At 39.2% G+C, this 27,006-nt stretch overlaps 1 protein-coding gene across 1 annotated transcript; it reads right to left on the bottom strand.

Moving 5' to 3' along the window:
- Positions 1-4,646: 4,646 nt before the first annotated feature.
- On the bottom strand, positions 4,647-5,018 carry LOC114165198. The gene has a single exon (XM_028049859.1). It carries the CDS (start codon positions 5,016-5,018, stop codon positions 4,647-4,649), a length of 372 nt encoding a protein of 123 aa, XP_027905660.1.
- Between the last annotated feature and the right edge of the window lie 21,988 nt (positions 5,019-27,006).

Raw genomic sequence — 27,006 nt, 5'->3', positions numbered from 1 at the left:
AAGAGTGAGGGTTGAAGGGAGTTGAAGAAGATACCTTTAGAGGAGACTTTGGACAAGAGGCACCAAATCTTTAAATTACAATCGGAGCAAGGAAAAATCAGGTAAGGGGAGCTGTTCATATATGCTTAAATGTGTTTTATCGTTTGAATTGATTCCATGGCTTGAATGATGAGTTTTTCCTTGCACTTCGCGTTGAATTTCGTAAATAATGGGAAATCTGCCAGAAACCGCCTGGCAGCTAAGAGTGCTCCGCTAGGCGACGCAACATTTCGTAGTGTTTTTCTGGGTTCTGTGATGAACCGCCTGGCGGCCATGGAAGACCTGCCAGGCGGCGCGCACTGGAACTGCGTAAATTGACGTGTTTTTTATGTTTTTGTGATATGGTTGAACTGTTGTACTTAAATAATACTGATGATATGTTCATTGACGTGATTGGATGATGATGAATTGGTGTGTGGACATCTAATAGATATGGGGTTGAGTACAAACGCATGATCTTTATGGGGTATATGCCATTGCTATTTGTGATGTTTGGGAATCGACAATATGTTAGTAATAAGCCTCAATCAGTTTGTATAAAATTGAACAGTGTGTGTTAAATGTATGAATACATGTGGCTGAATCTGTGAGGAGAAAATGAATTGGGAAAATTAGGGATAATAGATTTTTGTAGACGTGAGGGAACCTGAATGGTTCTGGAATTACTAGTGCTCCGCCCAGCGATATCTGATATACCGCCAGGCGATCCCGAGTTGCCAGCAGCGGTTTGGCATGTCTAGTGGGTGGTGTGCACAATGGGGAATCATAGATTAAAGTTATGGGTGTTGGGGATGATTGTTAGTATAAAATGAGGTTACTTGTGTGATGTAAGAGTTATCAAAATGGTTTGGGTTGATGCATGAACTATAGTTATGGAGACATGAGAAAAACTTGGAATGAGTATTCATGTATGATAGACTTGGTATGGTTTCATGTGTGTCTTGATTACTGGCATGAGATTGTGTCTAGATGGACTATTTGTTATTTAAACTGTTAAGGTGACATATTAGTATTTAGGAAGAATGTGTGTAGGTTAATGTTGTGTATTCTTAATAATTTGTGGTGTTGGAATTATGTGATATGAAAATAGTATTTCCGTAAAGAGGTGGAGTAACGGTATTATTGAAATACTGGTTGTGAGTGTCGCCTGCATAACTAGGGAACCAATCAATGTGTGCTTAAACTCCAAAACGTAAACACATGAGTGTTTGCTTTGGTTGATTGTTTGATGATACGATGACTTGAGGTGTTATATATATACTTGAATTTGAGGATCCGGATGTATGATTGTATGATTGGATGTGGTTGAAAACCCTTGGAAGTGTCTAAACCAGTAAAAGATTGTTTTTACTGGTGTGGCACCTGGCGGTAGGAGGATCTTTGCCAGGCGATAAGCCATGAACAGGGAAGGTCGCTGGTAGGGTGGCGCCCGGCAGCAGAAGGACACCGCTAGGCGGTCTGGAACTGTTCGCCTAGCGGTTCATGGGGAAGCGACAGGCGGGAGCGCAGGGACAGGGGTCCTTTGCAGATGGATTTGCATGGACATTTTCTTCTCATTGATAGCTTGGTCAGGAATATCCTGGATTAGTTACGAGCGGGGAGGTTCGTAACGGAGATTAAAATGCGTGATTGATGCAGGCGGGGAGGTCCGTATCTGTTGTAATCTTGTGTGGGGGATACGAGCGGGGAGGTTCGTACGATCCGTGCTTACACTCGAGGCTACTATGAGCGGGGAGGTTCATAGTAGGTGTTCACCCATGTTGGACGACGAGCGGGGAGGTTCGTAGAGTTGGACTACGGGCGGGGAGGTTCGTAGAGTTGGACCACGAGCGGGTAGGTTCGTGGGAGCATGATAATCCCTAAGGACAAGGTTGTGGTTGAATCTTTCTCATATAGGTTATGAGATTGGAAGTATATTGTGATAACAAGATCACTAAACTAAAATTAACTAAGTTAGATTGGGTGAGGGCCAATTCTTATTATCTTATTGTTTATATTGTTTTTCTTTTTCAGCTCACCCTTTCTTGTTTGTGTGTTTGTGTTTGGCGATGATCACGTGACTTGTTACGTGGGAGCAGATGTGACTTCAGGTGAGAATGCTGAAGCATAGAGACGGAGCGGGGGCGTACGATGGGAGATTTTTCCATATCTTCATTTCATGCATTTTTGTAATAGACTTTATGATGTTTCCTTTATTATGAACTTGTGATAAAGGCGAAGTACTATAATTGGATTATCGCGATAAAAGTTTTTTATTTTTCCCATGCTTGGTAACTTTATATAATGTTGGATTTCCAAAAGAAAATTCATGATTTATGTTGTATCTAGTAATATCCATCTGGGGTGTTACATTTGGTATCAAAGCTTATCGTGAGCATATGATTTAAAAATGATTTTTGGGCCTTGGGAAGTGAGCTTATCGTGATTGTGAGATTAGTATAAATTGATATTATGCAGTTCCAGTGCGCGCCGCCTGGCGGGTCCTCCATTGCCGCCAGGCGGTTCACCACAGAACCCAGAAAAACACTACGAAATGTTGCGTCGCCTGGCGGAGCACTCTTAGCCGCCAAGCGGTTTCTAGCAGATTTCCCAGAATTTACGAAATTCAACGCGAAGTGCAAGGAAAAACTCATCACTCAAGCCATGGAATCAATTCAAACGATAAAATACATTTAAGCATATATGAACAACTCGCCTTACCTTATTTTTCCTTGCTCCAATTGTAATTTAACGATTTGGTGCATGTTGTTCAAAGTCTCCTCTAAAGGAATCTTCTTCAACTCCCTTCAACCCTCACTCTCTCCCTCTAGACCACGAAAATTCCAGTCCCCTCTATGTTTCTCTTGGCTATCACCCTCTCTAACTCTTTGCTTTCTCACACACTCCTTTCTCTCTCATCAATTCAGTCCAAATTAAATAAAATAAAAAGAAAAACGAAATTAATTTATATTTTTAAGTTTAATGACCATTACTCTTGATTACTGCACCTAACTGACACCTCTCTACTTTCTTAAGGAATTTCTATAGTTTCCAGATTTTCCATCACCTAGCAAAACAAAATATATATATATATATATATATATATATATATATATATATAGAGAGAGAGAGAGAGAGAGAGTCCATTTTCTTTAACCCAAGATTCATACCCACATCCTTCCAACCACTCAACACATGCAAACCAACAAGCCATCACGTTATTTATGTCAATTTACCCATTCGTATGCACCTAAATCCTGTTGTCACATTCACAATATAATTGCAAAATAAAACAGAATTAAATAAATCTACTAATGACATGCTCGGGACTTGAACCCAAGTCCCTTCAACATAATTAAATGCTTTAAACCGCTTAGGTTCACATTGTTTCTTGTCTAGGATTTATCAAAGAATTCTCCTAAGGTAGTCTCAACCCCTCATTTCTTATATTCTATTAATTATTAATTTTCATAAATTTCCTGGATCTCACATTACTCCCAACTCAAAAGAATTTTCATCCTCGAAAATTTCACTCACCAGGAAATAAATATGGATATGATTCCTTCATGAGGTCCTCCATTTCCCACGTTGCTTCTTGTGTTGCCTCATCCCAAAGAACCTTTATCGTCCCTCTCCTTCCCTATCAGCTTCTTGACCTGAGAATCCACTATCCTTACCGGTCTCACGTCCAATGTCAGATCATCCCTGAACTGGACATCATCTGTCTCTAGCACATGAGTGGGATCTGCAATGTATTTCCGTAATTGGGACACGTGAAACACATTGTGCAAATTTGCTAGATGTGGTGGCAACACAATTTCATATGCTACCGGCCCGATCCTCCTGTTGATCTGATATGGCCCTATGAACTTCGGCGTTAATTTCCTGGATTTGATTGCCCTTCGAAGGAACACATGATCCCCCTCCTTAAACTCTAGCGGCCTCCTCCTTTTATCTACATACGACTTCTGCCTACTTTGCATCTCACGCATCCTGTCCTGAATCAGTTTGACCTTCTCTGTTGTCTACTGTAACAACTCCGGCCCAATAGTCACTAACTCTCCATCCATATACCAACATAGTGGGGTTCGACATCTTCTTCCATATAATGCCTCGTAAGGCGCCATTCCAATGCTTGAGTGATAACTGTTATTGTATGTGAATTCCACTAAGGGAAGTACTTCACTCCAACCACCCAAATGATCCAATACACACGCTCGAAGCAGATCTTCTAGTGACTGAATAATTCTCTCTGATTGACCATCCGTTCGAGGATGATATGCAGAACTCATTCTCAGTTGAGTTCCTAGTGCTGCTTGTAAACATTGCCAAAACCGTGAGGTGAATCTCGGATCACGATCTGACACTATACTTGTTGGAACTCTATGTAATCTTACGATCTCCTGAATGTATAACTCTGTGAGTTTATCCATCGACATCCTCAGATTGATTGGTAAGAAGTGCGCACACTTGGTGAGTCTGTCAACTATCATCGAAATGGCATCATGTCCTTTTACAGATCGAGGCAGGTGAGTCACAAAGTCCATGGAAATACCATCCCACTTCCACTGGGGTATCTCCAGCGGTTCTAGGGTACCTCCTAGCCTTTGGTGTTCAATTTTAGCTTTCTAACACACTAAACAGGCTGCCACAAAGTCCGCCACATCAATTTTCATCCTAGGCCACCAGAACGACTCCTTGAGATCCTTATACATTTTCGTCATACCCGGATGGATACTGAGGCGGCTCTTATGCCCCTCATCCAGAACCCTCCTCCTCATTCTCCAATTCCCAGGCACACAAACCCGATCACGGAATCGTAAGATGCTATCAGCCCCCATTTTGAATTCCTTCCCTTTCTCTGTACCCAACCATGCAACAATCTGTTGTAACTCGGCATCATGCACCTGCCCATCTCGAATCTCCTCTAGAAAGGTGTTTGTAATCGTTAACATACTGCACCGGATATGATCAGAATCCAGTTGTAATCCCAAATTCATATCGCGTAATTTCTCTATCAGTTCCAATTATTTCACCATTAGCAAAGACATATGTACTTGCTTCCTGCTCAAAGCATCGACTACCACATTAGCCTTGCCTGGATGATAGAGAAGCTCGAAATCGTAATCTTTAAGATACTCCATCCACCTTCTTTGTCTCATGTTAAGTTCTTTCTGATCAAAAAAATACCTTAAACTCTTATGATCACTAAAGACTCGGAATTGGGAGCCATATAAGTAATGTCTCCAAGTCTTGAGGGCAAAAACTACTGCAGCCAGTTCCAGATCATGGGTGGGATAGTTCTTCTCGTGGATCTTCAAAGCATACACCACCGCCCTTTTCTCTTGCATTAATACACATCCCAACCCTTGGTATGACGCGTCACAGTACACTTCAAATGCTTGAGTTGTATCAAGAATAACCAATATCGGAGCTGCGGTCAGTCTCTTCTTCATCTCTTCAAAGCATGCCTCACCTTGTTCTGTCCATGAGAAGGGTTTGTCCTTTCGCGTGAGTTGAGTTAAAGGACTTACCATTTTGGAGAACCCTTCTATAATTCGTCGGTATTACCCGGCCAACCCCAGAAAACTTCTCACTTTTGTCACCGTCTGCGGCCGTTCCCATTTCAACACAACTTCTATCTTTGCAGGGTCGACTGCGATATCGTGGACCAAGATTACATGCCCAAGAAATTGGACTTCACTCAGCCAAAACTCACATTTTGATAATTTTCCGTACAACTGATGTTCCCTGAGTATTTCCAACACCACCCTCAAGTGTTCAGCGTGTTCATCCCAATATCTGGAGTAAATGAGGATGTCGTCGATAAACACAACAACAAACTTATCCAAGCACTGTCGGAATATTCGGTTAATATAATCCATGAACACCGCTGGAGCATTTGTCACTCCAAACGGCATCACAACATATTCATAATGTCCATAACGAGACCGAAACGTCGTTTTTTGTACGTCCTCTGGCTTGACCAGAATCTAATGATACCCAGATCTCAAGTCAATCTTTGAGAACACCCCAACTCCTCACAACTGATCTAATAGGCCATCTATCCGCGGTAATGGGTACTTGTTCTTAATTATAAGTTTGTTTAACTGACGGTAGTCGACGCATAATCTGGAACTGCCATCTTTCTTCTTAACCAGTAGTACTGGAGCTCCCCATGGAGATGCACTTGGCCTGATAAATTTCTTCCCTAACAGATCTTCTATCTGCTTTTTGAGTTCCGTTAATTCGGTTGGTGCCATCCTATAAGGAGCGACAGACACCGGACCTGCACTAGGGATGAGGTCGATAGTGAAATCCACATCCCTGCTTGTGGGTAATCCAGGAACTTTGTCAGGAAACACATCTGCAAATTCAGCCACAACAGATATGTTACGAATCTACTCTTCACTACTCTTTTTCTCTGACTAAGCTATCATCATGAAACAGGTAGCTCCCTCTCTCAGTTCTTTCATAGCTTCTTGAGATGAAATCAACCCCTTCAGTTTCTTGGAATATCAATCTGCGTCGTCCACAATCCATTACCACATGGTGATTGGACAGCCAGTCCATCCCCAATATCACATCCAAATCCTCCAACGGCAAGCAAATGAGGTTCACCTTAAACATACGGCCCACCACTTCGATCGAGCATCCATCACAACTAGTACTAGTTGTAACTTGCCCAGACGTCGGCGTCGAGACTACTAGCTCGCACCCCAAGTCATGAACCTCTAATCCCAACCTCCCCACACATGCATTGGAAATAAAAGAATGCGTTGCTCCCGAATCAAAAGGCACCCATACATTCTAACCCATCATTACACATGTATCTTGTATAAGATTACCTGATCGGTTTGCCTTGGCGCTAGTCAGCACAAACACTCTTCCTGCTCTTGGCCTCTTTGTAGAAGGCATCTGTGGTCGTGGCTCTGCGACCGTCTTTTTATTAGGGCAACTGTCTGCAAAGTGGCCGGGTTGATCACACACAAAACACTTCTGCCCTCCTTCACTACTCCCTGCGTTACGAGCAAGTCTGGGGCAGTCTCTTTCCAAATGTGCTCCCCCACAGTGGAAACACCTCAACCCTTGTGACGACGTTTGAGGTCGATTATAAGGCTTCTTTTGTTGTCTAGCCTCCACAACATTTCTTTGCAGTCTGGCTACTCGACTAGGCCCCATGTCTAACTGTTCCACAATTTTCGCTTGTTCCACTAAGAAAGGAAATTCTCGGATCCTGAGTGGCACCAGAACCTTGAGCAATTCGTGTCGTAGACCCCTCTCAAATTTTTGACAACGCCATTCCTCTATGATATTCTGTGTGTGAAACCTCGTCAGATACTCCAATCTCTTAACGTAAGCCTGCACAATCATATTGCCCTGTTGCAAGGTCAAGAATTCAGCCTCCCTCTCATGCTTAGCACTATCTGGAAAATATTTTTCTAGAAATCTCTTTTTGAAATTCTCCCAGCTCACTTCCTCCTCCCTAGTCCCCATCTATTGCTGCATTCCAACCCACCAGTATTCTGCATCAATCACCAATAGAAAGGTGGCATAGGCCTGTTTTGTTCATTTGAGCAGCCTAGTACACAGAATATCTTTTCGCACTCCCTGATCCACGCATCCGCGTCATCAGGAGTGGCCTTGCCATTGAACTTGGCTGGCTTGTGCCTCATGAAATCATCCATGCTAACAGGTTGTGGTGCAGGCTGTGGTAGCACCACCTGTTGCGGTTGCATGGCGTCAACCAATCGGTGAATAGCATGGGCAATTTCATCAGCTGAGTTGTTGGCACCAATTCTTCTACCTCTTCCGCCAGCCATTTCCTAGTTTCTGGAACATAGGGTGTCATACACCATTATAATTTATCTAAAAAAAAAACGTCTTAGCAGTACACACCATGCAATAACACAAATCTCAACAACTCTACAATTCAATCAATTTATACTAATCTCACAATCACGATTAGCTCACTTCCCAAGGCCCAAAAATCATTTTGAAATCATAAGCTCACGAAAAGCTTTGATACCAAATGTAACACCCCAGATGGATATTACTAGATACAGCATAAATCATGAATTTTCTTTTGGAAATCCAACATTATATAAAGTCACCAAGCGCGGGAAAAATTAAAAACTTTTATCGCGATAATCCAATTGTAGTACTTCGTCTTTATTACAAGTTCATAATAAAGAAAACATCATAAAGTCTATTACAAAAATGCATGAAATGAAGATATGGAAAAATCTCCCATCGTACGCCCCCGCTCTGTCTCTATGCTTCAGCATTCTCACCTGAAGTCACATCTGCTCCCACGTAACAAGTCACGTGATCATCGCCAAACACAAACACACAAACAAGAAATGGTGAGCTGAAAAAGAAAAACAATATAAATAATAAGATAATAAGAATTGGCCCTCACCCAATCTAACTTAGTTAATTTTAGTTTACTGATCTTGTTATCACAATATGCTCCCACGAACCTACCTGTTCGTGGTCCAACTCTACGGACCTCCCCGCCCCTAATCCAACTCTACGAACCTGCCCGCTCGTAGTCCAACATGCGTGAACACCTACTATGAACCTCCCCGCTCATAGTAGCCTCAAGTGTGAGCACGGAATATACGAACCTCCCCGCTCGTATCCCCACACAAGAGTACAACAGATACGGACCTCCCCGCCCGCATCAATCACGCATCTCAATCTCCGTTACGAACCTCCCCGCTCGTAACTAATCCAACATATCCCTGACCAAGCTATCAATGAGAAGAAAACGTCCATGCAAATCCATCTACAGAGGACCCCTGTCCCTGCGCTCCCGCCTGGCGCTTCCCTATGAACCGCTAGGCGAACAGTTCCAGACTGCTTGGCGGTGTCCCTCTGCCGTCGGGCGACACCCTACCAGCGACCCTCCTTGTTCGTGGCTTATCACTTGGCGGAGATCCTCCTATCGCTAGGCGCCACACCAGTAAAAACAATCTTTTACTAGTTTAGACACTTCCAAAGGTTTTCAACCACATCCAGTCATACAATCATACATCCAGATCCTCAAATTCAAGTATATATATAACACCTCAAGTCATCGAATCATCAAACAATCAACCAAGGCAAACACTCATTTGTTTACATTTTGGAGTTTAAGCACACATTGATTAGTTCCCTAGTTATGCAGGCGGCACTCACAACCACTATTTCAATAATACCATTACTCCACCTCTTTACGGAAACATTGTTTTCATATCACATAATGCCAACACCACAGATTATTAAGAATACACAACATTAACCTACACATTATGTAAGACCCGTGAAATTAATTAATTAAATAATTAAATAATTAATTAATGTGAATAAAAAGAGCCTTTATGGCATTAATTGTTGGTTGGTGTGACGTGGAAAAGTACTAGCTCAAATGGTTGATAGTACTTGGTTTGTGTGAGAGGACTTGGGTTTGATGGTTGAGAGTACTTGGTTTGTGTGAGAGGACTTGGGTTTGAGTCCTATGTATGTCAATTATGTGTTGTGATTTTATTATTAATTTTTAATAATATGTATGAGTATGAGATTGATGATGTAAACTGCTTTTGATTGGAGGGTATCACCAAATGTGAATTGGCATAGTGGTTGTGCTTGGGCCTTATGTGTGGGAGGTCACGGGTTCAAACCTTGGTGGGCAAAGAATAAGCTTTATTTTTGCTAAGCTATTAGTTGTGGTATGAATGTGAAGGGGTAAAGAAAAACCTAGCAGAAGAGTAACCATTAGGTGCTGAAAAACCATCCACTAAGGGACTTGAATAGCCATTAAGCCCACACTAAAGCCAATCCCGTTTTATTTTTAAAACCTATTTTTAAGGCACCTATAAAAGCCAAAGTTTAGGAAAAAGGAAGGGTTTTGGCAATTGTGGTGAGCTGCTATAGAGAGAACACGAAATTGAGACTGTGAGGGGAGGTTCTGAGTGTGCAAAGGGCTGAATTCAGAGGGAGTCTGTGGCACGTCATTGGCAAACCAAGAATCTCAATTTTTCTTCTCAATTTCAATCTAAAATTCAGGTTAGTGGTGCTGAATTATGTGCATTTTATCTGGGTTGTATTCCTGCGTTTTATTCTCAACTGGGATTTTATGTGTTGTGGTTTTTGGTATAAAGTATACTGCAATTGAGAACTTGGAAGAGAATGTGGGTGCCAAGTCTTTTGGGTATGAAATAAGCAATGTGATGAGGGTTTCAGGTATCAGGTACTGTTATTGAATCATGGTTATTTTTATGCGTTTTGGGGATTTAAACTTGAGTAAAATGTGTTTTTAGAGTTTGATTGATGGTACATATTGAATGAAACCTGAAGGTATTGTAAATTGGTATTGGTTTTGTATTTCTGGTGCGTTAGCAGTGGCGAAACTCTGCACGTTTCGCCCAAGCGACCCCTTCTCACCTAGGCGAGAGTTGTAGGGTCTTGTGTTGGGTGCGGGTTCGCCTATCTCGCCTAGGCGACCCAGTATTAGAGTTGAGCGACCTGCTTCTCGCTCAGGCGAGAGACGCTCGCCTAAGCGAGGTTGTGATGAAGTTGCGCGTGTTGAGCGCGACTTCTCGTCTAGGCGAGGAGTTTATGGATTTGAGGGAACCAGGGTCTCGCCCAGGCGATATGGCCTCGCCTAAGCGAGATGTCGTGGTCATGTGTGGTGTTTTGCTTGTATTTTAGCCCAGGCGAGATGGAAATGGGTGTTTGGGAGAGAGACGATCTCGCCTAGGCGAGGGGATCTCGCCTAAGCGAGATAACGTGCTGTTGTTGCTGATTTAAACTCGCTCAGGCGAGGTGGATTAGCCTAAGCGAGACTGAGGGTCTAATGATGGGCATGGAACTAGTTGATTTATGTTGTATCTAGTAATATCCATCTGGGGTGTTACAGGAATGACACGTGGCAGTTCATCCTTTACATTAAGGCTCAAGACTCACAAGGTTAAATTCTTTCACAAAAGATTTTGTCAAGAAATTCTCAAATTAACTCAATTAGCAAATCATAGAAACAATCCACTCATACCAACATGACTTTTATTTTTCCAAAATTATGATCATCCCAATTATTGAATCAAATCCCAAAATCCAATGTCAATATGTTTTATTGAAAGCGGAGAAATATTTTTGGTGGATTCCTTATGAGACATATTGTTTAAAAGTTCCACTTAGTAAAAAGTTAATACTTTCACAATTTTCTCAAAAAGAAATCACAATTTTTTATGAAAACAAAAACAAAAATTGAGAAACAGAAAAAAAAATTCTACCTAGAGTTTGTTTCCCCCACACTTATTTAAAAAAAATATGTTTTATTGAAAGCGGAGAAATATTTTTGGTGGATTCCTTATGAGACATATTGTTTAAAAGTTCCACTTAGTAAAAAGTTAATACTTTCACAATTTTCTCAAAAAGAAATCACAATTTTTTATGAAAACAAAAACAAAAATTGAGAAACAGAAAAAAAAATTCTACCTAGAGTTTGTTTCCCCCACACTTATTTAAAAAAAATGTCCTTGATGGACTTATTTTGGGGAGGAAACGGAAAATTTTATGACTTTTGGCTCAATCTGACCATATGTCAAAATTTATTTTCTTTAATTTTACAAAGTACAAATCAGCTTGTACCATTTTCTTAATTTTTACATTTTTATTTTTATAAAAACTAAAAACAAAAACACATATTTTTGAATTTTTTTTTTAAAATTTTTCACTAAAATTAAAAATAGAAAACAAATATGCATGCAATTTAACTTTTCTATCAACAATGATTTCAAAAGAATTGGAATCTAAGCCTTTTACCTGTTGTAGCAACCTTTCTTCTTTTTTTGCAGCCATGTCAACAAAGATAACCACTGGAAACTTATTTGCATCATTCATATCAACAAACTTGATGTGTGGAGTGTGTGGCTTCAACTCAACTTGAGCATCATCAGGTGCATTCGAATGGTTAAGCGGATCATCAATAATCCTCATAATCTCATCTTCTGAGCAAAAATTTTCACCTGGTGTTGTTGACTCTACTGCTTCATCATTAACCAAGTCAGTTGCAATAGTAGATGCTTTAGCTGCATCTTCAAATATTGTTGGCTCTTCAACTGCACTTGGTTCCTCTATTGTATTATCCTCACAACTTTGCTCTTTAAAAATATCATCAACATATAAAACTTTATCTTGACATTGAGCATTATCAACATATCCATCAATAGATATGTTAGTGTGAGAATCTTCAATTTCTTCATCAACTTCAGCAACATCCTTAATATGTCCATTAGTAGACATATTACTATGACAATTAGTATATCCATCAGTATATATATCAATGTGATGTGACTCCACCATTGGTTTTTCAGACTGACTCTGCAAGCTTTGTGTGGCGGCATTCATCATCTCTTTCTGATCTGTCTGATTCATCTTCATCATTTCAGTCATCATATTCATCATATCTTCCAAAGTGACCTTTCTAACTGTATCATTCATTAGTTGACTCAAATCTTCAAGCATTTGTTCAACTCTGATGCCAACTTCAGAAGCATATCTTTGATTTCATGACGAAGTTCGTTAAAATCTGGATTTTCAAGAAATCCCTGATGGGGTTGAGGGGTGGTATTAATAGTTACAAGTAATTCTATGAAGTTGTTCTTACTTGCATTCCTCAACATATCAGACAATATTTGCTTATTTTCGTACCACTCTTGCTCAATATTTCTGCATCATTGATCAACTCGCAACCTTTCATCCATGGAGTCTAATTTCTCTATAACTTCACCCATTAATATCATAACTTTCCTGTAGGATGGTCCATTGGTTGGTTCATCTTGCTGTGGTGGTACATATTGTTGTTGAAAACTATTTGGAACATATGGTTGTTGAGATGGACACTCAGAATATGGTTGTTGCTCATATCCCAAAAAAGATGATCTAGGATATACATCATTAAATTGTCGTAAAGTTAACCCACTTATATCAGGTGCAGAAGTAGGTGTGACAATTTGTTGCTGAAAATCACGTGGTTGTTATGGATAGCAATTGTAATCCATTTGAAAACTACAATGTTGATTACTTTCATATGAAAAATTATTTTCTGAAAAGAAATAAGTTGAAAGCTTGTTGAGTAGACTTCCAGGAAAGAGAGGTGCGTCTCAATGGACAACTTAAGTACCTTGTCTTTCCTTAGCCAATTTTTTTCCCAACTAGTTTCACAAATATCCTAACAAAATTCCTCAAACAAAAACTATGCTCAAAAAAAAATAACTAAAGAAAATAAAAAAAATGTTAGAACAAAAATTGAGAAAAGAAAATGTTAGTGATAAACAAAAAATAAAAATAAAAATAAAAAATAAAATCAAAAGAATAAAAATAAAAATAAGAACTAAAATGATAAAAATTCTAATCGTGTTCCCCGGCAATGGCGCCAAATTTGATAACGCTGTCGTTGACGCGATCAAATTAATACTACTAAACTATAGCAACTTCAGTATTGCTAAGATAGTAGTCAAGAAAATAGAAAGGGTAAAGTAACCCAAAGTCGTCTCCCAACGAACACGGAGTTGATTTTTAACAAGTTAGTTCTTAAAAAACTATACAAATGAGTTAGTCAAATAAAATAAAAAATAGATTAAGATAAACACACTCTCTCAAATCTTCCATGTTGTTGGGGCTGTCTATGAAAAGGGAGTATGAGAAGGGTTCGGGCTGAAGGCCACATATTAGGGAGTGCATGATCACGGACGAAGTGAGGTTCGGGATTGTGGTCGTTGCAACGGGAACCTCTCCATGAATTACTTGAGGGCTTCATTTTCCCCTCGGTCTATGTACTTTAGTGGGACTTACATAGTGGGTACCGTCTTGCAATATGTAAACCAGACTCTGAAATGGTAATCAACATTTCAAAAGAGGCCACCAAGTACGAGGGTAGTGTGTAGTACTAGTCCAAAGTCGGCCCATCCAAAGTGGTAGGGAACATGATACAGGACTATCCATGAAAAACAAACAAAGAGAATTAGAAGATGAACCATGGAAATTCAAAGGGCCTGTGACAAGGTAAAGAAGTCAAAGGATGGAAGAACAAATATCTTCAAGACTCGTGATGATAAAAGGAGCTGAAAGACCCAGAACATGAAGATCATAACTTATACTTCACTTTTAGAATAAAATTGTGAATTATACATTCATTGGGCGAACACCTGTTGTTGGGCGAACATTTTGCAAACTGAACTTGCAATATAAACTCTGAGTTATTTTTTTATTTTTCATCTAATTTATAGAAGACATTCAAATTCAAAAAAGATCATCATATTTTTGGTTAGGATCGTATTAGAACAAGTTGCAAAACACCCTTTTATCCTGAGTATGGATACTAACCTGGATCAGATAGGCCTTTACATGGGTGGTCGGGTCAGTTGTTCCATCATACTTGTGAACGTTCATAAGCATCCCATTCAGGATGTCAGACCGAGCTACTTCTGTTATGAAGGGATGGAAGTTTTCCACGTCTAGTGGGTAAAAGAAATTAGTCTTGTCCTGGTAGTTTTGGCGTTGGATGGATACTCGATCAGCTCGGCGTTCTCCTTGGTCTATTAATTGTCAGGAAGTTTGGTAGGGTTATGAGATTCTACTGACCCTCCCATTTGGCAAGGGGTGTGGAGCCTTCTTAAACTACAGTCTTGCCTTAGTTGTGCGATCGACCTAGGGTTTCCTTGTCTTTGCGCTGAGTTGATCTATTGTAATCCTTGTGGGTCTTGCATCGAGCCGATCGGTCGTGGCTGCTAGAGGAGTCATGTTGAGCTTATGGGCTTCGTCTCGCCCAGGAGTGACGTTGGCCTTCCCTTGAGGACTCCTTCAATGTGTTGGGGATCGACCTCGGTTGTTCTGTTTGTGTGAGGGCGATTCCTCACTAAAGACAAGGATGTGGATGTGGCCTCCTATTCTCCGAACTGATTAGCTTTTCATTCAGCATTTGGAGATCGGTTTGGTGTTAGGCTAGCATGCTAGCAAGCTCCTCGTCATAGAGTTTGCATTGCTGCTCATTCTCCTTAATTAGTGTTTGTACTTGATTTTGAAGGGTCCTGAACGAGTTGGATTCCATCTCGTGTGAAAATTGAGCTTAGCTTTGGATGGAAAAGTGAGGTCAGGGCAAAATTTTACTAGGGCCCCACCGTGGGCACCAAATCCTCTTATTAGGGACATGAGGTAAGTATTTAGATAGGTGGCAAGATGTCGATGACTTTGACAAACCTTGATGGGATGCTCCTAAGGGTTGAAACATAGGAGAAAATCCACCTACAAAAAACTCTCTGACGCTTAAGTGAGTAAGAGAGATAAGATCTTTAAAGTATAAGAAAATGAGTATGAGGGTGTGTTTTTCCAGAGGAATACTACTTTTATTTATAGGAATTTTGGACCTTGAGGTCCATGAGATAAAACTGGTAATGTAGTGTCAAATAATATCAACAAAATAACAACTTACCTAAATTATATAATAATAATAATAATAATAATAATAATAATAATAATAATAATAATAAGAAGAAGAAGAAGAAGAAGAAGAAGAAGAATAATAATACTAATAATGTGACAAGATATTTCATATACAAAATATTTTGTAAATATATGATATTAAAGAATATAATAACGTAGATGAAACTATTGTGATATAATTATAATTAATATATGAATATTTATCTTAATAAATATATCTTAAAATATCTTCTAACCATTTTAGGCTATTGAAGTTTAATGACCTTGTTGGGCGGTAGGTACATTATCCATAATATATTTTATATGTTTCACATTATTTAGTTTATAAATTTTAATTATGTTAAAAATAGTTGTATGATATCAATGCGTAAACCTCATCTGAAAGCATGGTTGAACAATGAAGTGATAATAAGAAAATGTGATCACGTGGACATGAAAAACTCATCTGCTGGTTTGATATTTCTACATTTCCGACCCTTGACATTGATATTTCTTGACCAAGTCACCGATTAGAAATTTCAAAAAACTGAAAAAAAAAAATGCACAACGAATGGACGATAATAAAAGGAAAAAGATATTCCTTTTCGATCTTTCATATTAAAGTATAATCCATAGTTACTATTCATATTCTCTTAATGTGTGTATTTTATGTTTCTTATTTGACTTAGTTTCGTTTATCCGTCAATTTCATTCTAAAACTGTTAAACGTTTTTGTTTTATAATATTTTTAAAATATTATAAAATTAATTATTTTAAAATTAATTTTAATATCAACTTGACGTAAAATTAAAATTGAGTCATATTACAAATATAAATAATAAAAACTAATATAATTTATAAAATGAAAATTATCAGTAAAATAGATTTAACCGAAGGCCGGTGAGGAAAGTCCTTTTCAATTTTATACTAATATATTCAAATTCATTAACAACTTATCAAAAGCAATTATTCAAAATAAAAAGTAATATTTTTTATTATATAATTTATATATTCTAACTAATTATTTTAATTGCATAAAAAATAATTTACTTTGTGCAATAATAATAAATAAATAAATTTAAGGAAGGACGTTAAACCTTTTCATGCAATGCCATAATTTGAAACATATTTCAAATAATATAACCAATTAAATTATTAATATTTAATTATATATCTTTTAAAAGTTGGTATTAATATTTTAAGTTGGTAGAACTGATTTTTACTTCAAACAAATTTAATCGTGATAGACTCGGAGAGACTATGAATACTACATCTTTTGAAGTCTACTTACTTTTTATGTTGTTACTTACTAACAATATTGTCTTGTCTAGAAAGGTTTTTCAACGTCTGATCTAAAAAAGTTATGATCTAATATTCACAACATTCATTTCTTGTTGTTGTTGTTGTATAATCCAAATACTGTGTAACTAACTGTATAATGCAGTTAGTAGTTTCTTTCTGTTTTGCATTCTGTATATAACTCTGATACATATACTCTCATAATACTGCTAATGAGAATACATCTCTAATTCTCTAAATCCTCTTTTTATCTTTATATCTTCTTACATTCTTTGTATTTTGTTTGCACCAACATAGTGGTATGAGGAGCAAGGTTCCTTTGAAGGGGATCAAAGATCGTGCAAGAAGTTGAAATGCATATAAGGCGTGTGTTATAGTACAACTATGGCTACTGGAGACATGATGATAGGCACCCTTCTTGTATTTGATGGAAAGGGTTATAGTGATTGGTGTGTGAAGATGGAAGCCATTTGGGTTTTCAATAAGTAGATGAGATAGTCAAGATTAGGTTCAAAGATCCATCAAAGAGTGCATATGATGGTGCAAAGAAGGAGTATCGAGAGAAGAAACGACTAGATTACAAAGCAAGAATGTTGTTGCATCAATGTGTGACAACCAACGTGTTTCAGAAGATATCGAAGGTCGGCACAGCCAAAGAAGCGTGGGATATTTTGAGTGATGGGTATGGCAATTCTGGACGAATAAAGAAGGTCAAGATCCAATCATTACGAAGACAGTATAAACTGCTTGCTATGAATGGGCAGGAGATAGTAGTTGAGTATCTCGGATGACTTCAGGCTATTGTCAATGATATGAGAGCTTGCGATGAGAATGTTAAAGCCAATAAAATGGTGGAGAAGGTCCTATGGACCTTAACCCCTCAATATGATCACATAGTAGTTGCTATTGAGGAAACTATCTAGAGACTTGGAAAAAGTGACAGTGGAGGAACTTCAGAATTGTCTGGAAGCCCATGAAAAACGACTTCTTGAAAGAAAGCTTGTTGATACAGTTACAGAACAAGCTTTGCAAGCTAGAACAACCAATAATAGGTCACAAGGTAGAGCAAGAAGAGGGTTTAGAGGAAGATTTAGAGGAGGCAGAGGCCCTGACAGATCTAGAGATGTCTCTGATCATGATAATGCCGCTACACAAAAGGACAGTTCAAAGTATAAGGATGGAAGGGAGTATAAAGGAGGTAAAGAAAGGAAGAATGTTGATCGCAAGAAAGTGAAGTGCTTTATTTGCAATAAGTTTGGTCATTACTCCTTTGAATGCTAGCATAATGAGTCGAATCAACCCAAGAAGGGAAAGAAGAATGAGGAGGCCCACTTGGTTCATGAAGAAGAGAGCTCAGATTTTGATCAAGTTCTCTTGATGGTAACCACTGTATTGGAAGTAAGGGTGATCGAACTTGGTACTTGGACACTGATTGCTCAAACCCCATGACGGGTCACAAAGACTAGTTGGTTGAAATGGACACTAGTGCAAGGAGCTCCCAATAATAGGTCACGAGGTAGAGGAAGAAGAGGGTTTAGAGGAAGATTTAGAGGAGGCAGAGGCCTTAGCAGATCTGAAGATGTCTCAGATCATGATAATGTCGCTATACTGAAGGACGGTTCAAAGTATAAGGATGAAAGGTAGTACAAAGGAGCAACATTCTTGCTTTGCAATCTAGCTATTTCTTCTCTCAATACTCCTTCTTTGCACCATCATCTACACTCTTTGATGGTTCTTTGAACCCAATATTGATTATCTCATCTACTTCTTGAAAACCCATAATAGCTTCCATCTTCACACACCAATCACTATATTCCTTTCCATCAAATATAGGAAGAAGAGAGCTCAGATTCTGATGAAGTTCTCTTGATGGTAACCACTACAGAGGAAGGAAAGGGTGATCAAACTTGGTACTTGGATAGCGGTTGCACAAACCACATGACGGGTTACAAAGACTAGCTGGTTGAAATGGACACTAGCGCAAGGAGCAACATCATATTTTTTGATAACAAAAACATTACTGCTGAAGGCATCGGGAAAGTCTTAATTACCAGGAAAGATGGAAAAACTGCATTCATGAGTTTGTATGTTCCAACAATGAAGAACAATTTGTTGAGTTTGGGACAACTGTTAGAGAAAGGATACACCATGAATATGTAAAGAAGATGCATTGAAGTCTATGATGAAAAGAAAAGGGTGTTATTTACGGCCCCACTCTCCAAGAACTGCACATTCAAAATTAATCTGAATGTCACAGTAGTGTAGTGCATCAGTGCTATTCAAACTGATAAAGAGGAGTGGTTGTGGCATTATCGATATGGTCACCTCAACTTTATAAGCTTGCAACGGTTGGGCAGTAACCAAATGGTAAGTGGATTACCAAAAATACAACCTCCCAAGAAGGTCTGTGAAGGGTTTGTATTGGGCAAACACCACCGAAAGGAGTTCAAAAAGAAGCAATTCACAGAGCCAAATAGCCACTTGGGATGGTGTATGCAGATTTGTGTGGACCTTTTAGTGCAACTTCTCTTAGAGGTAATAGGTACTTTCTTATACTAGTAGATGAGTTTACTAGGAAAATATGGTTGTTCCTATTGAAAGAGAAGAAAAAGACTTTCTACCACTTCAACAAATTTTGCATCTTGGTTGAGAGACAGTCAGAATGGAGAGTGAAAATCTTGAGAACTAATGGAGGAAGAGAGTTTAAGTCCAGAGAATTTGCTGAGTTTTGTGAAAGCAAAGGTATTGAACATGAGATGACAGCCCCATACACACCTCAGCATAATGGTCTGGCAGAAAGGAGGAATAGAACTCTATTAAACATGACCAGATGCTTGCTCAAAGGAAAGAATTTGCCACACTAGATTTGGGGGGAAGCAATGTCCATTACAGCTTATATCCTAAATAATAGTCCAACTAGGGGTGGCAAACGGGCCAGCCCGGCCCGTTTTGGCCCGGCCCGTATGTGGCCCGTCAAAAAACGGGCCGGGACGGGCCAGCCCGTCAAATAGAAACGGGCCAATAATCACAACCCGTCCCGTATAGGACGGGCTAACGGGCCGGGCCGGGCTGGCCCGTCTAGTTTTTTTTTTAATTTTTTTAATTTTTTTAATTAGTTTTCAAATTTTTAATTTGTTTTATTTTTTAAATTTGTTTATATATACATATAAATTATTATTAAAGTCATATTTAATCAAATAAAATATTATTTTAAATTTTAATTGATTAGTTAATGTTTTTAATTAGATAAGTTAAAATAATTATTAAATTTACATATTAAATTATTCAATTATAACTAATAATTCAAACTTAATTTGTAGGTGTTGATGATTTAAATTACAATACTATTATATATTTCTACATTTAAAATATATAAGCTAAAAAGTTAATGTTTTTAATTATTTTTATTTTATTTTATTTTTTTAAAACGGGCCAACGGGCCAGCCCGTACTTTGGCCTGTCAAGTTGACGGGCTGGACGGGACGGGCCAGAACGGGCTGACGGGTTGAAATCTTCAACCCAGCCCGTTCCTTTTAGCACGGGCTGACGGGCTGGCCCGTTGGGCCCAGCCCGTTTTGCCACCCCTAAGTCCAACCAAAAGGTTGAAAAATAGCACCCTCGAGAGGCTTGGACTGGTGATAAGCCAAGGGTTCATCATCTTTGAATCTTTGGTTACTTGGCATATAGGCACATCCCAGATGAATAGAGGAAGAAGCTAGATAATAAGAGTGAGGCTCTTATACTCATTGGATATCATCCAACTGGTGCATATAGATTATACAGTCCAACATCTAATTCTATTGTGGTTAGTAGAGATGTTCTTATTGTGGAAACTACAGAGTGGAACTGGAACAATAAAGGAGAGGCTAGTGTTCCTTGTACTATTGAGGATGCAGTGGTTATGCCAAAAGAAAACACAAATGTTACCATAGGTAATGAAGCACCTATTAGAAAATCTGAATGAGTAAGGTTTCCCTCCTCAAGACTTGCTGATTATGAAGTATTTCATGACAGTGAAGTCACCAACAATGGAGATCTTGCACACTTAGCATTCCTTGTTGACATAGAGCCCAAATCTTGGAAGCAAGCAATAGATATAAAAGAATGGAAAAAAGCCATGATGGAGGAATTAAAAGCCATTGAGAAAAATATAACAAGAAAGTTGGTGGATCTACCAAAGCATAAAAGCCCCACTGATGTAAGTTGGGTTTTCAAGATCAAGTCAAGACTAGATGGCACAATTGCCAAATACAAGGCAAGGTTGGTAGCAACGGGGTTCTTACAAAAACATGGGATTAATTTTACTGAGGTCCACGCACCAGTTACACGCGTGGAGACCGTAAGGCTTTTGCTTTCCATAGCTAGCTATAAGAATTGGAAAATATGTCAATTGGACATCAGGTCAGTGTTCTTGAATGGGCCACTGGAAGAGGAAGTTTATGTTAGACAGCCACCTGGTTTTGTGGTTAGTGGAGTAGAACAAAAGGTCTATAGACTATAAAAGGCATTATATGGCCTTAGACAAGCACCCCGAGCCTGGAATAAGTGCATTGATTCATTCCTAATGGCACAAGGCTTTCACAAATGCAGTGTTAAGTTTCGAGTTTATGTGAAGTTAAACTCATAGCAGAAAATACTCTTGGTGTGTCTCTACATAGATGATTTAATGGTAACTGGTGATGAAGAGGCTGAGATTGAACATTTCAAGGAGAATATGAAGGCTGCTTTTGAAATGACATACTTAGGAACCATTGACTAATTCCTAGGTCTTTAAGTTATCCACTCATCCACTCTAAAGGTATTGAAGAGGTTTAAAATGACAGTTTGCAATGTTGTTCCTATACCAGTTATAGGAAATCTGTTATTGACAGAGGAGTTGGATCAAAAGCCCATTGATGCAACTCTATACAAGCAGTTGGTGGGGTCACTTAGATATATTTGTAACAGTAGACCTGATATTAGCTATGGAGTGGATTTAGTTAGCAGATTCATGGCTGACCTGAGAGCCCCACATCTTTTTGCAACAAAGCATATCCTTTCATATTTGGAAGGCACAATAGACTTGGCCCTGTTCTACCCGAGAAAGGCAAAAGAATGTGACAATGTTTTAGAAGCATGGTCTGATTCCGATTGGTGTGGTTACAAAGTTGAAAGAAAAAACACTTTTGGGTACTTATTTAAGTACATGACAACACCAATATCTTTGTGTTCGAAGAGGCAAAGCGTGGTGGCCCTATCTTCCTGCGAAGCGGAGTATATAGCATCTGCAAAAGTATCCTGTCAATCCTTATGGTGGGAATCTGTCTTGGAAGAATTAAGGCTGGAATATAAGAAACCTGTGCAATTACAAGTGGATAATAAGTCTGCAATAGACTTATGCAAGAATCCATTTAGTCACGGGAAGAGCAAACATATTGAGACCAAATATCATTTTTTTGATATCAAGTCATGAAGGACAAGATTTAATTGATTCACTAACACAAAAGAGCAGATTGTTGACATCTTTACAAAACCTCTAAGACAACAGAGATTTGAAAAGCTTAGAAATATGCTACGCCTAAAATAGTTAGATAATTTGGATTAATGAGGAGTGTTGTTGTATAATCCAAATATTGTTATGTAACTAACTATGCAGTTAGTAGTTTCTTATCTGTTGTTTTGTATTTTGTATATAACTCTGATACAGATACTCTCATAATAATGCCAATGAGAATACGTCTCAATTCTCCCAATCCTCTTTTTGCCTGTCTATCTTCTTACACTCTTTGTATTCTGTCTGCACTAACATTTCTCTTATTCTACTAAACAAAACAATGCAAATATATTTACGAAGTATCTACAAAGTGATTATGTTCTTACTAACTTAGATGTTATAGAAAGAACTTTGCTGGTAACACGTTACCTCGTATGTGTCATCAGGTCACCCCAGTCCGTCTTGGTCGTCGGGCACGCCAGACCCGTCTGGGTCGTTGGGCCTGCTCGACCCGTTTGTGTCTTCAGGTCGGTCTGATCCATTTGGATCGTCTGGCCAGCCTAGCCTATCATGGTTGTCGGGTTTGCCGGGTTCGTTTGGGGTTGAGTCCAGAGTGTGAGGTTGAGTGAGAAGAATTTCAAATTCCACATTTTTTTTATGGTATTTGAATTTCTTCTAATTTAGCTAATTGAAATACTTCAAAAAAATGCATACATTTTAAATGTTCTATCCAAACAAAACATTTCATTACAAAGAATTTCAAATTCTCCAAATAAATGAATCCCTCTTGAATTGCCTCATCCAAATACTCGTATATCATCTCTTACCTTGTGTTTGGATAGAGCATTTCATCATTGCTTAGAAATTGAAAGGCTTTGTATTTGAATTGCTTGTAATTAAATTTCATTCATTTTTTAAATAACTTGTTTGGATAAGGAAATTAAAATACCTGACATTTCAATTTCTTGTTTGGAAAAAAAATTGAATTTATTGTGAGATAAAATTTAATTTTAACAATATTTATTTTACGCTTAATTATGTTTTGAGTTCATGATAAATTTGGATACCTCGACAACCCAGATGGGTCGGGCAGACCAAATTACGCAACCGGATTGGTTAGACCCGACGACCCACCCGAGCTGGACCGACTAGGTGGCTCGATGATCTAAAGGCCTGACGGCCCATATTACACGATTGTACCATCAAGTTCGTCAATATGGCCTGGTCCAACCCGTCTAGGTCATTGGCCCAATGCTCCAGACGGGTTCGACGAGCCGAACGGGCCCGACGACCTAAACGAACCCGAAGACATGGATGGGCCCGACGAGTTGGACGAGCCCGACAATCCGGACGATGCTGAATACCCGGAAGGATTCGAGGACCCGGACGGGCCCGTACACCTAGACGGGCTCGAAGACCTGGACGGGTCTGACGACTAGGATGGGCCTGAGGACTCGGACGGGCCTGAGGACTCGGACGGGCCTGAGGACTCAGACAGGCCCCACGACTTGGACACGTCCGACGACCCGGACAAGCCTGATGACCTAAACGGGCCCGAGACTAGAACAGGCCCGACAACTCGTATGGGCCCATTAAAACCGTCACGTCCGTCCGGGTCGTTGGGAACGTCCGGATAGTTTGGCTCGTACGAGTCGTCAGGACCGTTTGGATCGTCGGGACTGTTCGGGTCATCGGGCCCGTCCGGGTCATTGTTCACGTCCGGGTCGTCGGGCTCGTCTGGGTTGTCGAGTCCGTCCGGGTCGTCGGGCATGTCCGGGTTGTCGAGCTCGTTCAGGTCATCGGGCTCGTTCTAGTCGTCGGATCTGTCTGAGTTGTCCCGCACTTCCAGGTTGTCGAGCTCGTCCGGGTTGTCGGGCCCAATGATTTGGAAAGGCTAGTTTGGGTCGTCAGGCTCGTTTGGATCGTCGGGTCCATCCAGGTCATCGGGCTCGTCCGGGTTGTTTGGCCCGTCTAGGTCAGGCTTGTCCGGGTCATCGGGCCCGTCTGGATCGTCGGGCTCGTTTGGGTCGTTAAACCTCTCTGGGTCGTCGGCCCGTCCAGTTCGTCGGGCCCGTTTGGGTCGTCGGGCATGTCTGGGTTGTCGGGCCCATCCGGGTCGTCGGGCCCATCCGAGTTGTCGGGCCTATCCAGGTCTTCGGGCCCATCTGGGTCGTCGGGCCCGTCTGGGTCGTCGGGCTCGTTCGGGTCGTCGGGCCCGTCCGGGTCGTCATGTACGTCCGAGTCGTCGTGCCCGTCCGGATCGTCTAGAATGTGAGGTTGAGTGAGAAGAATTTCAAATTACACCTATTTTGAGGGTATTTGAATTTCTACTAATTTAGCTAATTGAAATCCTTCAAAAAAATGCTTGCATTTGAAATACTTTTTAATTTCTCTATCCAAACAAAGCATTTCATTACAAAAAAATCTAAATTCTTTAAAAAAATGAATTGCTTCATTAAAATACTCTATTCAAACATACTCTTAAAGTTCATCTCCTCATAATCCATAGCTCGGCACAGAGATTCTATCCTCCAAACAATTCAGCCAAAAACGTTTTGTTTTTTTAAGACCACCATAACAATTAAAAATTAAAATAGTCATATATGCGAATTTAATTAAGTGTTTTGAAGTTAAGCTCAAATTCAAAAAAATTATTCATAATATATTTTATATGTTTTCAAACTATTTATTTTATAAATTTAATTATATGAAAAATATTTACGGGTTTCAATGCGTAATCAAAATTCCTAATTTTCACGTATAGTTAAACAGTGAAATGACAACGTGAAAATGTGATTACGCGGACATGAAGCATCCACCTGCTTGCTCTCTATTTCCACTTCGCGAAACACAGTGATACGACATGACTAAGTCAATAATTTGAAATTTGAAAAACATGAATGATGGTTTTTTGGTCTAACGAAGGGAAGATAATGGAAGGCAAAGAAAATGATAAATTTCTTTTCCATCCTCTATAAAGTATAATACATATTGATTTTTTATAATTTTTCTACTGTTCGTATTATATATTTCTGATTTGACTTGGTTTTATTTATCCTCTATCCAGTTTTAGTTGTTGAAATTGGGTTACCACTTTCATTAATTTCTTTTATATGTTTCGTTATTTTTTTTAGTAATTTATTTCTTGCAATTTACTTGTGTGTTCTTTACATTTTATCACAACTTGCGTAATCCATGTGTCATTAACTCCATATATATATCAGTTATGATTACACCATTTTAAATTTACACTTCATCCATTGTCATTGTGCTCTTATTTCCATTGTTTCCATAGCATCATCTAATGTGTATAATCCAACTTGCATTGTGAAGACATCCATGTGCTCCTCTAGATCGGTATTGTCATCATAACGATCCATAGTGAGACTTTCCCGTCAAGAAAAAATCTCTAACTCCATTATCCCATATGCTGTAATGTTCCCATCTGTGCCAAAGTTTGAATGGTGTCTGTCCACGATCCATAAGGAGTGGGTTCATGTTAGAACTAATTAACGAATTAATTCTATTATGTTGCTCGTTTGAAATATTATGATGGACCCAGATGTAATTTAATAAAATATAAGGACCTAATTGTTATTGTCGAAAATTATAATAAAATAAAATAAAATAAAGTTCAACCCAACTTGATGGACGTTGGTTTTTGTTCCTGCGGAAACAATAATAGAATATCAGGGAACACAAATTAAATCTTACCCAATCCTTTACTCCTTGGGACAAATACTTGTCCATTCTTCGGTTTGAATGTGTCCTCTCGTAGTGTGAGCGAATTGACCGTTTTTGGGTTTACCTACGGAAAAGACTCCAACAATCAAGTCAGCAAGAGCTCTTAAAATTCAAATCACAGATTAGTGAATTAATGAATTGTGTACCTTTATTTGTTGGGGTCCACCTACATTTATAGAGCATTAATCACAGTTTACCTTATTCATGGACTGGGCCCTTATTGGTCTTACAGGCTTCATTAGGCCTGTGTGGGCTTGACTAAGATCTAGTACCAGACTTGCGATTTGATTCTAGGAGTTTAACCATTATTTCCTAAGTTAAGAGTAGGCAGTTGATGTGACCCCACCAAGCCCAATTGCACCTTCAAGCCCAAGCCCATTAAAAGGCCCAATTACAAGATCAATGATGAAAAAGATTCAAAAGGGCCTCCCATTAGATGATCACAAAATCAATGGGCTTCTCACATTCTTTACATGGGCCAAAGAGATCACAAAGACTTGAAGAAGTGCATGTAAATCTAGTAGTGTAGATTTAAATTGGGCCATTGTTTGGGCTTTGCTTTCCAATAATACATAAGACATGAAAGGAACATAGGATGGGTTAAAATTGGGCTCGGCCCAATTCTCTTCATACATGGCCAAGATTTTCAAGAAAAGGAGGCTCCTTTGCTTCATAGTTTGACTAAAGTTGGTCATCACATCTAAAGGCTAAGAATCCTTCTTGTTCTTCAAGCCAAGATCCAAGGGGCATGATCTTATCTCCTTCTCCTAGCTTGATCTAAGGGCCAAGATCAAGGCCCACTCCATCCAATGGCTCTCCTTTCTCATGTGTAAATGGCTTCATATAAAAGCCAAAATTTCACTCATTTGTAGACACTCTTGAAATTTTATGCAATAGATGCAACTTGAGTTGAGAGCACTCCTCCCTCTATTGCCTTTGAGAGTCACCACTTTCTAGAGATTTCCTCTCTCTACCTCTAGCCACCTTCCTTAGGCTAGCATAGATTA

Source organism: Vigna unguiculata, chromosome 10 (genome assembly GCF_004118075.2).
Source record: "Vigna unguiculata cultivar IT97K-499-35 chromosome 10, ASM411807v1, whole genome shotgun sequence".
NCBI lineage: Eukaryota > Viridiplantae > Streptophyta > Magnoliopsida > Fabales > Fabaceae > Vigna > Vigna unguiculata.
This window is presented reverse-complemented; position numbering and strand designations above follow the sequence as displayed.